General features: G+C 40.7%; 1 protein-coding gene across 2 annotated transcripts in view; it reads left to right on the top strand.

The window, feature by feature from the left end:
- SQOR (sulfide quinone oxidoreductase) overlaps positions 1-16042 on the top strand; it is a 31238-nt gene that overhangs the window by 7468 nt on the left and 7728 nt on the right. For both annotated transcript variants that reach the window (XM_033167303.1, XM_033167304.1), the window contains exons 2-5: positions 9703-9954; positions 11450-11620; positions 12072-12125; positions 15129-15323. In XM_033167303.1, the coding sequence (XP_033023194.1) occupies positions 9721-9954; positions 11450-11620; positions 12072-12125; positions 15129-15323 (654 nt within the window). In that variant the 5' untranslated portion in view covers positions 9703-9720. The remainder of the gene's footprint in view (positions 1-9702; positions 9955-11449; positions 11621-12071; positions 12126-15128; positions 15324-16042) is intronic.

Consider the following 16042-nt stretch of genomic DNA (forward strand, 5'->3'; position numbering starts at 1 on the left):
TTTTCATTGATCACGAGTTTGATAGCAAGAGCTTTATTTACAGGGCAATGATGGAGATATGGAGCATATGCTGTTGGGTTATATGTTTATGCTTCCACTGCCAAAGGGGGAGAAAGGATTGTGCTTTTTATTGCTGTCTAACTATAAAACTAGTGCAAAAATTAACTTTAATTCTTGACCTTCGGACAGTGAGTCCAGCCATAGTTTTATAGCCTCTAACTGTTGTTATGGAATATTAGATATTAAAGCCAATATTAGATATTGTTGATCGTGGGAAATTAACTGACGCGATGAACAGGATGATGTGAAGGGAAGGCCGCCCAGAGCATTCTAGGGGGCTCCTTTTATTGAAAACTCACAGCTAGGTTAACCATTAACATACACAGAGAACTCCAAAGACCAAATAAGGAAAGGTGTGCCTTCTGATACCTAATATGGAAAGCCCCTCCTAATAACACACCTTTTCCTCCCTTCATCCAGTACGTGACCTGATGCATGCTTACAGCTCTATCACTCACCCCCTCCTCTAAACACCTCATGATCTCCAGTACTTTTCCACCTATTCCTTTGTTCTCCTGCTCTGCCTAAACATGTGTTTCCCAACTTGGTGCCCACAGAGCCAAATGGTATGCCAAATGAAGCTCTGTAGCTTACCTAATTTAGTGTGGTATGCCAACACTGTATATTAATTATTCTATCTTGATAAGAGCGGCGTGGTATGCCAACGCCTGGCTAAACTATAATTTCCACATCTCCCCCTTTTTAATTTATTAAATGCAAATGGCCAAATCAGTTAGATGAGCAAGGGTGTCAGCATATCTGTGTCAAGTGTGGAAAGTCACTTCTGTGAGAGGGTAAGGAATGCCGCTTTTATGGGCATAATGTGTATGTCATGAGGCAAAACTTGTGCAACAATTGCATTAACTTTGTAAACCTTTTCATATGAAACATTATACAAACATAAACTTTATAGAAAACCCTATGTACACTTTGCATCAAACAATGAAACAATTAGCAATAAGAATACTTTTTAGTCTCTCAGAAAGTGAGGGCTCAATATCTTAATGTCTGTGTCAAAAGTTCAACAAAATAAACTTGTTCCTCAACGGAGGGGTGGTGTCTTCTATAAACGTGTTGTTGACACATTAATGTTATGTTCATGTGTCTGCAACGAGTTAGTGGTAGACAAGTAAAAGCTGCCATGATGTGATGAGAGAGCCTTGATTTCTCCCCAAGTGACATGATGATGCTGTAGTGGCTCTCTGTGGGTCTTGAATCTGGAGTGCTGTAGCGACACGCGATTCTGGTCCCTCTGGGGGTCATGGATTTGTAGTGCGGCCAGGTTGAGCATCAGGTCTGAGTGCGAGTCCTGGATCCTGGATCTGCAGTGATGCTAGGTTGGGCGTCAGGTGGAACATTGGATCCTGACACCAATCCATCTTTCCATGGTTTCATGCAGCGGGCTGTTTACGCAGTGAACTGGAACCAAACTGAATCTGAAAAAGTAAGCACAAAAACGTACCCCCGCCCATTTCCCCTGTGGTTGGGATTGGCCAAAATGATTTCCAATTGGAGCTAATAAATTTGAATTAATAAATTTGTAATGTTTAAATAAATTTGTGATGTTTAAATTTAGAACTTAGAAACTTTAGCTACCATTCCTGATTTGCGGGGAAACCATTTCCACTTTTTTCCTTTTAATTTTAACCAAATCAGCCTTTAAGGTGCTGTGAAATCTCTCAATATATTCCAAATTAATAATAAATTTCCAATTGATGACAAAACTCTGCAAAATTATGACTACAGTAAGCAGGTTTTGAGAACTTGCCTTGTGGCTTCTCCTTTCTTGAGGAGTTGTCCAAATATAATGAGAATGCGTCCAGAAAACGAAAACAAAGGGAAAATATTGTGTTGCCAAATTACATTTGCTTGTAAACCCTCTGGGATTTACACCAGTAGAAGATGATGGTGCAGTCTGAGAACATTGAAGACACTGCTCTAAGATAGCTGTTGCATGTTCTAAAGAAGCTAAAACCTTTTTTTTCCAACTCTTTTGCATGTTGGTGAAACATAGCATGACTGTCCCATGGTGTGATAGCACAAATCTGTTCTTTTGTGGCCACATCAGCCTTAGCATTGCCTTGTCATAAAAGTCCAGGAAAGGACTGATGCGATCTAATATGAGCAATATAAAGCTGGCAACTGCATGTTTGTAATAATTGTTGCCATGTTAGAAACAAACTTAAAAGATTTTCAGCTATGCTTGGTGTGATATAGATCCTGAAAGAAAAGCAAATAACCTGACAAATATACTATCTAAAATAATATTAATATCCTGCATTAGGAATTCTTGAAGTGCTAAAGTTACTACAGTTAATCCTTGGACCTCGATCAATAAAAAATTATAAGAGCATCTTTCAAAGGATGCTGTGCAATTATAGAATAAACTTAATTAGATCAAAAGCAAACAGATGAGGATCTGATAGAATATGATAAGAATTTCCTGTTGTTGGCCAGCTATGGAGATGAGGATTAAAGACAATGCTGTGCCATCCTGGCATTAACCCTTTGAAATACTGCCTGTGTTACTGATGTTAAAGCAACAAGGTCTGCTAAAAACCAGTTCTGCTGGATTCCTTGTAAATCTCAAAGCTTCAAACAAAAGAAAAGAATAACTGAAAATAAGAAAAGAGAATCTGCCACCTTAAGTTGTAGTATCTGTGAATAAGAATATGTTTATAGTCCAAATATAAGAATGACTTCTGCAGCTGAACTTTTTTCAGGAGTAATTTGCAAACTAAAATTAAGCCAAATTGTTCAAAATTTATTCCAGCCATCCAGGTGCAAAACTCTAGCATGCACCAGATAAACCTCTAGATGGCGTTTCAAAGCCTGTGCCATAGCATGCCTAGTGGTAAAACTTTTTACACAATGGAATGGGGAAAAACAATACTCAAAATTACCTGGAAGCTTACTTGTAATCAAATTAGGATTAGGAAAAATCACATTGTAACAATCTTTACTTGCCTGATATTTACAAAAAATTAGTGAAAGGCTAAATATCATTAATTACCAATGCTTTAAGAATTAATTACTTCTCCTGAATAAATTGTAACTGTTTTTCTCAAGTAGAGTCTGTGAAACATTACACTATAGGTAGGCAGTGAGCTTAGAAAGACCTATGATTGTTCTCTAATTATCTATAAATAACTTTTTACTAAACTCTAGTCATCTACAATTAACTTATTACTAACTTTTCATTGAACTGCTTCATTAAGTCCCTTCCCCACAAGTTAACATGAATGGGAAGTACTGCAATGTGCTTTTTGAGTTCCTCAGATACCCCAGACTAAAGTTGAGTCTTTAATGGGCCAATCTGGGGGCCACTGCTTGGCAGAGATTAGCATACCTCAAAAAGACCTGCCATTTAATAAGTATGTTTTGGCAAGAGTCCCTTTAATAGAGATGGCATAAGAATAACAACCCCATGGAAAATCTATCTTCCTAATTAATTCTACTCCTACACTACCATTCCTATAAGCTCCTTCTCACCTATCCTGCAATCTCTTTAAAGGAAGGTTTCCCAAACCTTATTCTGCCTTGCCTCAGGGTCCCCTAAAATGAAAATTTCTCTGAATGTGCCTTTCAGTTACCGGTAATAGCAACAATCAAAAAACCTTGAAGTCTAAAAGAAATTTAAGAGAAATTCAAACAAAGAGATTCAAACACGTGGGAAAAGCCAAACCATGCCATTTCAAAACTAGCCCTCCCCCCCCCCCACTCACAGGAGGGGAGGGGGAAGCTGCCTTTGTTTCTCAGCCACCCTCATTTGCATTGCCCAACAAAAACCTTTCTTCAAAATAACTTTCTTAAAAGGCCAGGTATTACAAAACAAGAGGTAGCAAGGGGGATTGGCTACCATGTGCTTCTGGCAGCAGCAACAATAACAAAAGCAATAATATCAAAACCAACAAACAGAATTCCCTTAAACAATTCCTGCCAGCTGTCTGCTTGCCCTGCTTCCTCCTTGCCTTTTCAAGACACTCCTACCTGCATAGTGGGGAAAGACTGAAGCTCTGCTTTTAACCCTTTCCTGAATCTCAGTGCCTCAGCTCTCATTGACTCCTTTAGAGGCAAAGAAACTGATGACTTAGCTCTCTGAAATGCTATTACATGCAAATCTGAGAGCGAAGGGTTAACATCCCCTTCTGTTGGGAGCAGAGAATCTCCCTGTGTAAATGAAGAATTCAAGCCTGTTTCCACTAAGCTAGTCTTCTGCTCTCTCAAAACCTGATAAGATACAGGAGCCCACTGATACTGAATTTGCCCCTGGGCATCTACAACCCATGAAACAAGTTCCGCAGCAGTAAGCGTCCCTATCAATTGCTCTGTCCTAAAACCCATTCTAATTGCTCCTGGAGAATTAGCTGGCAAAACTGTTGCCTCGGAGACTAATGGCACAGGAGGAGGGGTAGGTTTCCGATCTGTGACCAAAAATTCTCTCTGAGGCTCTAACTGCAGTTTTGAGAGCGAAGGGGGAGAGACCCCTTTTTCTGGGAGTGAGAAATCTGATGGGGGTGCCTTGAAATCTACTGGATGAATGACCCATCTTCTCAATAACATCCCTGCATGAAAACATCCCATAACAAAAGATTTAGCTATGAGAACTGCTTCCTGAATTCCTGCCTGACTAAAAATCTTAATGACTAAACTTTCTGCATGCTTCTATACCTGAATTCCTAATGTCTGCATACTCACCGGGAGCTCTTGAGCTGTGGATCCAAAAGGCTTTACCCTGCCTTTGAGTGAGTGTTCAGCTTATCACGTCGGGGTCACCAGATGTTGTTATGGAATATTAGATATTAAAGCCAATATTAGATATTGTTGATCGTGGGAAATTAACTGACGCGATGAACAGGATGATGTGAAGGGAAGGCCGCCCAGAGCATTCTAGGGGGCTCCTTTTATTGAAAACTCACAGCTAGGTTAACCATTAACATACACAGAGAACTCCAAAGACCAAATAAGGAAAGGTGTGCCTTCTGATACCTAATATGGAAAGCCCCTCCTAATAACACACCTTTTCCTCCCTTCATCCAGTACGTGACCTGATGCATGCTTACAGCTCTATCACTCACCCCCTCCTCTAAACACCTCATGATCTCCAGTACTTTTCCACCTATTCCTTTGTTCTCCTGCTCTGCCTAAACATGTGTTTCCCAACTTGGTGCCCACAGAGCCAAATGGTATGCCAAATGAAGCTCTGTAGCTTACCTAATTTAGTGTGGTATGCCAACACTGTATATTAATTATTCTATCTTGATAAGAGCGGCGTGGTATGCCAACGCCTGGCTAAACTATAATTTCCACATCTAACACAATGGTCTTCCTTTTGGAGGGTGCCACTTTAAAATCACTGGGAAATCTCAGCAGACCACCTAATAATTTGTGTGTGTGTGTGCATTCTGCAAATCAAAGCACATACAAAACACATTGTTTCCCCTAAACATGGCCTTGCGGTTCTAATGAGATGGATGAAGAAAAGTAAAATATATTTCTTTTCCCCATCGGCAAACAGCATCCATGTTCAAATCAGCACCCAGCCAAGGGACATTTCCCCTCTGTTCAGTAATCTGGTCAAAATGGCTTCAGTCACGTAGAATCATAGAATCATAGAATTGTAGGGTTGGAAAGGACTCTGAGCATCATCTAGTCCAGCCCCCTGCAATGCGGGAATTAAAAAAAAATATTTGATTTTACGAGTATAAAATTATAACAATACAACCATACACACCCACATTTAAAGATTCCTCCGAATCTCTGGACTTCCAGCCTTCCCCTCCATGGGTCCTATTGTCATCCTTTTCAACTGTATATTATTCAGTAGTCTATATTTTAAGTCACTCCTTTATCCCCATAGAACTTGCTACATTACAAGTGTTATTGCAATCCTGCTAATGTTTTCATCTGCTTACAGTGGTCTCCAAGATAAACTATAATTCCCCCCCCCCCAATTCCTGATTAAAGTTTTGGTCTTCCTGGTTCCTGAGCCTTCCACTCAATTTTTGCCATTTTGGCTTAGTCCAACAGCTTAATTTGCTATTCTTCTCTCGTAAGGACTTTGTTTTCTTTCCATTTCTGAGATAGTAACATCTGTGCAGTTGACGTCACATAAGAAGTCTTTTCTGCTCCTTTGGAATATCGGCACCTGCAATTCCTAATAGAAATGCCTCTGGTTGTTGTTTTTTAAAATAAAATCTAGTTTAAACATTTTTTCAACTCATTATATATCATTTCCCAGAATGCTTTTTTTTTTTTTACCTTACACTTCCACCATATATGATAAAATGTGCCTTTTTCTTTACATTTCCAGCAGATGTTGGTACCTGTCTTATACATTTTTGCTAGTTTCCTAGGAGTCAAATACTATTGGTACATCATTTTCACATTTGTTTTCTTTCAGCGTACAGCACGCCGAAAAATGTATGTCAGTTTTCCATTACCTTTCCCAGTCTGAAAATTGGACCCCTCGCCCAGCCCCAACCCTGCTTTAAATGCATAGATTTGCTGCCATTCCATTAAGTTTGGGTCATTAGTGCTGCTAAATTTGTTTATTTTGTGGCTTATCCAGAATTGAGCAGAACTAATGGCCTCTTAAACATTGTGCTGGCTTTTTGCAGCAAAAACAACACAGACTAGAATCTACTTCCTTCATCCGATATGACTAATGAAGCCGACTGCAGTCCACAAAAGCTTCGGGCATAATAAATTTGGGATAGCCTTTAAGGTGCCACAAGACTCTTGTTTTAGCCACCAGATAGTCTCTTTGCCACCAACTTTTAAGGGATTAAATTCAGGGGGGTGGATGCGAGGTGGGTGGCAAAAGATCTCTTAGCCTACTTTGCAAAGCCTGCGACGGGAAAGGAGAAGGAAACAGTCGAAAGAGCTGAGTCATTTGTCCCGAGTATACAACATGAACACTCTGTGTATATCAAATATAGCAGCCTTGCGAAATTTCACTGAACGTCATCCACTTTCCCCAACCTCTTCCGGTCGGGAGAATTCTGCAGCGCGGGTGGCAGAGGGAAAAGAGAACAATAGCGAGCAACTCCCCTGGGAGGAAAAGTTTTGACATTCATGACTTTTTCAGTTGAATAAAAGATGAGTAAAGGAGTGGGAATGCGACAGAGTGTATAAAATTATGTTCATGTGTGGTGGGGATGGAAATACATATTATACTATATATATATATATATATATATATATATATATATATATATACATACATACACACACACACACACACACATATATATATATATATATATATATATATATATATATATATATATATATATGGCAAAGGGTGTTTAAGGAGATAACAGAAATCACTGGGTTAAAGCTGACCCAAAGTCCAGTAGCACTATTATCAATTTACGATGGGGGGGGGGGAGGTTCGCAGGCTAGGAAGGACTTGCTCACAAATTTATTGACAGCCGCACGAATTACCGGTATTATAGCCAGGAAGTGGAAGGGGCAAGCAGAATATAAAATGGAAGAATGGTATAAAGAGGTGTGGGATATAGATATTAACGATAAATTAACATGTGCCATTAAGGTAAGATGGGGAAAATGCAGGAGAAATGATTCTGAGGAGATATGGAAGGTGTTTTTAGAATTTGTACTGTTAAAACGGAAAGGGTTCACACCATTGCAAGACGCGTTGAAATTTTGGGAGGTTGGATAGCTACGATGGGATGGCCTCGGTGGCGGGGTGCACATTTTTATTTTTATTTATTATATTACTTTGTCAAAATAAAAAGAATTTAAAAATGTATAAATGTAAATAAATGGTGTGTGTGTGTGTGTGTGTGTGTGTGTGTTGGTGAAAGTGAATATGGAGAATTTTCTCTCCACTTTCATAAAATTGGAATTTGGGGGCATCCAACGAAACTGGACACTGGACAGATAAAAGGAAGTACTTGTTTATTTCATCTGCAAAGTGCAGTGAACTTAAAATGAAAGGGACAATTTTTAAACTCACCCTTGCAGCTGCTCCGCTGAAGGAAGGGGAGAGCATGTCAGCCCAATGCTTGCTGAGCCTCATTCTTGCAACAGTAAGCTATGATTTAGCACTGCATCCAAACTATAGACGGGGGATAAATTTGATTGTTTGCATTTAAAAGTACCGTAAATCTGCACAACCCAACTTTTCTGAAACACACAAGCAAAAATATAATCATCCTTTCAATTTCACACTTCTTTGACTTTTGGAATGCAGTTCTCCAGCCAAGTAATGTGGACACAAATGCTTGTATGTGTGGGATAAAGTGTGCATTGAAATGCTTAGTGAAAACTACATTAAAAATGCATTATATTCATGGCATTTGCTTTGCAAAAATGGGAATGTATCTTAAGCAAAATTGCATACAAACACATGTATATTGGAGAAACCAACCAGAGGTACCACTGTAGTTCTTTCTGGTAGTAGAGAAGAATGGCAAACTAAGCTGTTGGACTACGCCGAAATGGCAAAACTGACCGGAAGGCTCAGGAGCCAAGAAGACAAAAACTTCAAGAAAGAATGGAGGGAAATATATAATTTATTCAGGAGACCACTGTAAGCAGATGAAAACATTAGCAAGATTTTAATAACACTTGTAATGTAACAAATAATATGGACAGACACAAAATATAGATTATAAAATAATATGCAGTTGAAAATATTAACAATGGGACCCATGGAGGGGAGGGTGGGAAGTCTGGAGATTTAGAGAAATCTCTAAATATGGATATATATTTGGTATTGTTATAACTCTACACTTGTAAAATCAAATAAAAATTATTTCTTAAATAAATAAATAAATAAATATGTATTGCTTTCACTGAAAGAATCCTGGGAAATGTAGTTCACCCTTCATAGAGTTAAAATGCCCAACCTGCTTAACAAACTACACTTCCCAGGATTCTTTGGGGGGTAAGCCCTGGCTCTTAAAGTGGTATAAGGATTCTTTAAAGGAACGTTGTAGATGTGACCTTTGACACGGCACCTGAGTATTCTGGGTTATCAACAGCTGTTTGTATATCGCCTTAGGGCAGCTTGCACTCATGGCTCTACCCACAGAACCTGTGATAGGAACGGTACCTGTCAGGCTTCAGGGAATCGGCCATCTCCCCCCTGTGGCAGTAGATAAGCAGATCAAAGGAAAAGAAGTCTTCTTACCAGTTAGAAACTTTAATAATCACAGCGAGAGAACAAAGAACACATCTCCTAGAAATGGTGGTGCTCCCAATTAAGTTCACTCCCCCCTCCGTCCCTATTAACCTACGTAACTTCTACGTCTTGTAACCTGACCTTGGAGCCACTGTGTTTTCTGTTCTGCCACTTTCTGGGCTCTCTGGGACTTTGGGGAAGGGGGGTGGATGCTATCCAGAGACCGTGAATCTGTTAACTCTCTCTCTCTTCTAGTGTTTCTTTTGCTAGCTGTTCCCCATCCAGTGTTTCCCAGCTTCTGCCTTCTGAACTATGCCCCTCTGCAAACCACTGCTCCAAATCTATACTGTCTTCCTGCTCCTGGGAAGATTCAGGATCAGGATAAAGAGGAATGCAGCCCTCCTCAGCACGGTCCCTGACAGTACCCAAACGGTAACGAAAACCAACGTTCCTTTTCAACGCTCACATCTCTCCTTATCGCTTCGCAGATTTGATGCTGGCCCAAGATGGCAACAGTTGGATTCGTGTCTTCGTGTGCCGGTGTGCGTCCCATGGTGCCTTTGCTGAGGCAGGGGGTTCAGAAAATGAGATCGTCTCAGTTGCACACCACGGCCAGGTCTGCTTCGAAGGATTACTACGAGGTGCTTGTGCTAGGAGGTGGCACCGGTGGGGTCTCCATGAGCGCACGGATGAAGCGAAAAGTTGGAGCTGGCAATGTGGCAGTTGTTGAGCCCAGTGAGGTAAAAATGTGGCTCTCCCTCTTCTCCTCCTGCCTCCATCTCAGTGGGCAGCAAGTTCCTAATATTAATAGTTAACTCCCATGCATCACAGTCTTCTCCCACAGGCATTCCAGACAGAATAATCTTGAGAGGTTCTCTCTCACGGCTGAGCAGGGGTGGGGTGTATATAAATTTGCTAAATAAAAGCAATTTGCATAATTACAATTACCAGTAGGTGATGCTAGGTCTGCTGGGGGAGAATTTTACTGTGCAAAGTTTGTAAGCAGATGAGAACATTAGCAGGAGTCTAATAACACTTGTAATGTAACAAATACGATGGACAATACAGACAGATACAAAATATAGACTGTGAAATAATATGTAGTTGGAAATGTTGACAATAGGACCCATGGAGGGGATGGGGATGGTCTTGCGATTCAGAGAAATCTCTATATACAGATATCTATTTGGTATTCTTACAGATTTTCATTTGTAAAATCAAATAAAAACGATTTAAAAAAATTAAAGAACAACACTCCGTGGCAGGATTTTAAGCAATCAGTCAGAGAGAGTCGCCCTCAAATCATTTCTGCCTGAAACAAGACGTTCTCCTGTTAACAGGGTAGGATTGAATGCTGCTCACCCACGTATAAATTGCCTCAGTTTTGGCCTTCATTTTTGATACTTTGGGGGCTGCAACATTCCTGCCTTTTTGCATTGCATCCAGAACAGCAAATACTTCTTGACCTGGAAAGATCAAGTGGATGTGGGTTGTTGTTCTAATCTAGAAATAGAACATCCAGGACTTGGGCTGTGTGTACGCATTTTGAAATATTAAAATTTGTCGCCAGGTGGTGAACATAATCCGCAGCTGCCCTATATGGAGTCGGAGCACACATCCAGCTGTAGGCTAGGGAGAAGGGATACATTTGATTCAGTACACTCTTAAAGACAAATCATTGTAACTTGCACAATGTGAGAACCAAAACGCAGCGATCCATCAGAATTTGCACTTCTCTGAATTTTGCTCTGCTGTTCTCCAGCCGCCTATTGTGTACAAAACTGCACACGTTAGAATAAAGCATGTATAAAAAATGCCCATGTTAGTGAAAATAACATCCAAAAATACATTAGGGGAAATTGCTTTGCAAAAATATATAATGAGCAAAATTGCATACAAGTGCATATGTTAGGATAAATTCACATTGAATACTGATGAATTTTCATAAGGACTTAAAAAATTAATTTGCAATGTGGAAAAATGAGAAATAGAGAGAAACAAACATTGACAGATTTCCACATCCCTACTGTTACCCTGTATTGTTTATTATGGGCAGTGGGCTGCTAAAGACAGATGTTTACTAGCCCCCATACTAAAGATTATTACGGTAACTGGAGATGTTACAATTTGAGCACTGAGGTACAGATGCTCCTTTCTTATCACACCTACTTAGCTGACATTTGAAAGAAGTCCCTCCAATGCTCAGGCTGTGTGGCTTCTGCTGTTGTCTTTCAGAAGCACTATTATCAGCCGCTCTGGACTTTGGTCGGGGCAGGAGCAAAACCACTGGCACCCTGTTCCCGTCCAACGGCAAGTGTGATTCCTTCCGGTGTAAAGTGGATCCAATCCAGAGTGCAGAAGCTGGATCCAGACAAGAACTGTGTCCATTTGGAGAACGACCAAAAGGTAACACACGTATTAAGCTCTCAGCTGCCTCTTCATTTAATCCTCGTTACTACAAAAACTAAAGCTCCGTACTTTACCTTGATGGAGAACATTGGAAACTTGGGCTAGAGACAAGCAGTTGCGTCCAATATTAGCCCTGCTCACAGGTGCTGGTATTTATTGACTTGAGTTATGAGTTAAGTCTGCTTCAGGTCAAGTTGCTTTTGAGAAGTTCTTGGTCATTAGGACCCATGGAGGAAATGGGGGGAAGTCGCGAGGTTCAGAGAAATCTCTGTATGTGGAAATGTATTTGGTTTTGTTATAAATTTATACTTGAAAAATCAAATAAAAATGATTACAAAAAAAGAGAAGTTATTGGCCAAGGTTGGTCAATGTAGCTCATGAAAAAACAGCTTTGTAGCATAGATCGGCAAAGATGCTTAATGTAATGAATGACTTTCTTATATTACAGATATCTTACAAGTATTTGATCATCGCCCTTGGGCTCCAGCTGCATTTTGAAAAGGTATTTAAGAAACAACAACAACAACTCTCTGCTGGTAAAAAAAACCCTGGTGTGAAGCAGGATACAAAGAGTTACTTTGGGCATAATTTTACTGCCCATCCTGCATTTGTCTCATGCAGCGCCGCTTCCATTCTGCTGCAATCCTGCCGCAAATTGCATTATTAAACTTGCCGTCTGCTGCGGTGAAATGACATACCGTAGCTTATGTAATGTATGCAAGTTTATACATACATACATACATACATACATACATACATAACCCACCCATCTGGGTGGGTTTCCCCAGCCACTCTGGACGGCTCCCAACAGAATATTAATAAAATTTAATTTAAAAAGCGATAAGCGATAAGTCCAAAACATCAACAGTCCACCAGGTTAAACATCAACAGTCCACCAGGTTGGTGAAAGCTGCTGCTACCCAGTGCCCACTTACCAGAGAGTAAGCCCCACTGAAATTCACTCCGGTGCCCTGAAAATCCACTTCCTGATTCTGGAGAGTCAGATTGCCTTAAAAGAAGGCCAGACCTTCACCGCTGGCCAGATTCTAAATGTTTCTGCTAGAAAAACTAACACCATTGAAAAATATTGTTTTGGTTTTTCCTTGAGACATTATATTGTTTCCCAAAACTGGCAGGGGTGGGCGGACAAAAAATTCATCCCCGGAAGGCATTTCAGTCTGGAAAACGTTGCGGTTATTTGCGTGCAGGTGTGGGACCAATGTGCATTTAGAATACCGCATTTTTCCGTGTTTAACATGCCCCTGTGTATAAGACAACCCCTGTTTTGGGGGATTCCAAATTAAGAAAATGGGGGGGGGGGTTGCCCAGAGTTGTTGAACTCTTTTGGGGGGGGGGTTACCATAAATCGCTGACCCGCCTAACCAACACTCCAACACTGACAATCGCATGCAGTGCCAAAGCCACTAATCATCTGACCGCTCACCACAAGCAGCCACCAATCACCCGCCCAATTGCCACAGTGGCTGAAACCAGTCGCCCGTCCCCACTCTGCACTATCCGTGTATAAGATGACCCCCAATTTTTAACATTCTTTTATAATAGAAAAAATTAGCATCTTATACATGGAAAACTACAGTATCTACAATCCAACACAGAGTTTATTGCACTTTGAATACCACCGGTTTCAATGGTTTAAAGTGTACTAGAATCTGTGATGGGCTGGGGCCAGGATGTTCAGGGTCTGGATGCTGTGAGGGCACTATTTTTAATTGGGAGTGTGTGCATGCAGACTGTTTGTTCCAGATGGTGATCATGACAAGACAAGTTGCATGTATTTCCTGAAGGCTGACAGAGGACGCCTGCAGGGGCCCTCTGGTGGTCTATCTTAAGAAGCTGAATGTATCCGAAGGTCTAGCACTCGCTTCCTGCATGGGATCAGTGGGAGAATGAATGAGCTTTGCTTCAAATCAGAGAATAACCGCAGTGCGTTGGAATATGACAGTTAATGGTGGAATTTGGGACATGTTTAGAAATACATCCAGAATCGAATTTCATTTCCCTCATCAATAATACAACCTCTTTTATTTTAAAAAAATAGAAACAAGTCAATTGCTCTCTGTTTTAGACAGCTCATTTTATGTGGAGGAAGGCTTCTTTAACTTACCCATGTGCAGGTTTTTAAAAAATCTTTATTGAAAGTTCAAAAAGTACATGACTATATGTGCACCAAATATGGTGAGACACAAACAAAAAAGGGAAAAGGAAAAAGAGAAACAGAACCCGTGCAGAAGGGAAAACAAAGGGGGGAGGGGGAAACCCCTGAAATTGTATATTTTATGAGGTTGCTATTGTACGTCACCAGATCTTAACCTATTACAGTATTTGTAAGATTGGATTCCAAATATCATTGAATTTGTCCATGGCAAGTCTGTGTTTATATGCAAGTTATTCATATGTTGCGAATTTGTATAAGTCTTCAATCCAGTCATAGAAGGGAGCCGCATTTTTATTTTCCCAGTTCATCAGGATCAGTCTTTTTGCTGTGGTAAGGGCACCGGGAGTCCACTCATATTGTCCTTTTGTAAGGTTCCATGTGCTGGGTATATAATTTGAGAGGATATTTTGCTCTGTAAATGTAAGGTTGTTCCATTCACTTCTGTTGATGTTTTCAGTTACCTTCTGCCAAAAACTATCAATATAGGACATTGAAAAAACAAGTTTTAGAGAAGCAATATCCCTATTGCATCTCCAACGCATGTGCATTTTTTACCAAATTATGACCCCATAGCCTTCCATACATTCAGGGAGGCATCAGTAATTTGAGGACCAGTTAATATCCGAAACAGGAGCCTGTGACCCTCTGGATGTTATTGGACTGTAACTCATATTGCCTCTAGTTAAAAGATGCCCAATGCCCCACTGCCTCAGTGGATGGTGGGAGTTGTGGTTTATCAACCTCTAGAGAGCTGCAGGTTACTCATTGCTTGCCTATACCAACCAGGAGACACTATGTGACATATTACACAATAATATGCCTTGTTGTTTATGCGAAGATTTGATCTGAATATTTTACCAGTTACAGTGGTACCTTGGTTTACGAACTTAATCTGTTCTGGAAGTCTGTTCTTAAACCAAAGTGTTCTTAAACCAAGGCGTGCTTTCCCATAGCGGGGGACTTAGTTTACAAATGGAACACGCTCAACAGGAAGCGGAACATGTTCTTATTTCAAAGCAAAGTTCACAAACCAAAACACCTTGTTCCGGGTTTGCAACGTTCTTAATCCAAGTTGTTCATAAACTAAGCTGTTCTTAAACCAATGTCCCACTGTACTGAATCAAGATAAATGCTGATGTAATAGCTCTGAGCACGATCTCGGTCACAAGAAAGTCCACAGGAATTGCGTTACTGTGTTACTGACGATGGCACTTTCCTCCCATATTCAACGGGTTTAATAACGTAGCTGGAAAGAAGCCACTCTCAATTTGCATTTCCCACGCGCCTGACACAATTAAATACTAAGCAGCTAATTTTGTTTTGTTGCAGATCAAGGGCTTGCCTGAAGCTTTCAGCACTCCTAAAATAGGTTCCAATTATTCCGTTCACACCGTGGAGAAAACTTGGAAGGCTTTGCAAGATTTCCAGGAAGGAAATGCCATCTTCACCTTTCCAAACACACCCGTGAAATGTGCCGGTGCGCCGCAAAAGATCATGTACTTGTCAGAGGCGTACATGAGAAAGGTATGCGCTATCTGCTGCTGGAGGCTCAGCAGAATTAATAGATCTGCGTTGTTGCTTGAGCTGATAGCAAGATCTTTGCAATGCAAAAGGGCCAGATCTTCATCTGCACAGATATTACGCTCTTTTAAACTGCTGGGACTCTCAGCCTCTGTTCACAAAAGCTTTTTAGCTATTAGGGTGGACTTCTCTCTCCTCTCCTGAGAGAGATGGTGGCAGGGAGGGTGTCCCTTGATTATGTTATAAGAAAAAACTGTTCGCTTTCCCTTATGGTGTATTCCAGAGCCCTTATAGAGTCCTTAAGTAAGTTACCTATTGGTAGGAGGAAATAACAGAGGCCAACCAGAGTATATTGAGAAGCAAAGCGGCTAGTAAGCCTGATATTTATTCAAGGAACTGTTGCAACAGGGTCCCCACTCACCACACGCAGGAGGGAGGAGAACCCCAAACAATGGTGCGCAAGCCCTTATATAGACTTTTGAAATTGTCCACCCTCCAGCCCAAGACCACCACCCCAAAACATCATACATACATCACAGGAGGAGGCAGAAAATTGAGTGTTGCTTCTCTCCTGCCTGCCAAGATACCTGATAATGCCCTACTTGGTTGCTTTATCTGGGTAGCCTGGCCATTCCTTTGGGATGGTAAATACTTAGTTCCTGAATCTCTTACACATAATGATAATGTGCTCAGCTTAACACATACTTGCCAAACTGTATTTG

Source organism: Lacerta agilis, chromosome 13, assembly GCF_009819535.1.
Source record: "Lacerta agilis isolate rLacAgi1 chromosome 13, rLacAgi1.pri, whole genome shotgun sequence".
NCBI classification, from domain to species: Eukaryota; Metazoa; Chordata; class Lepidosauria; order Squamata; family Lacertidae; genus Lacerta; species Lacerta agilis.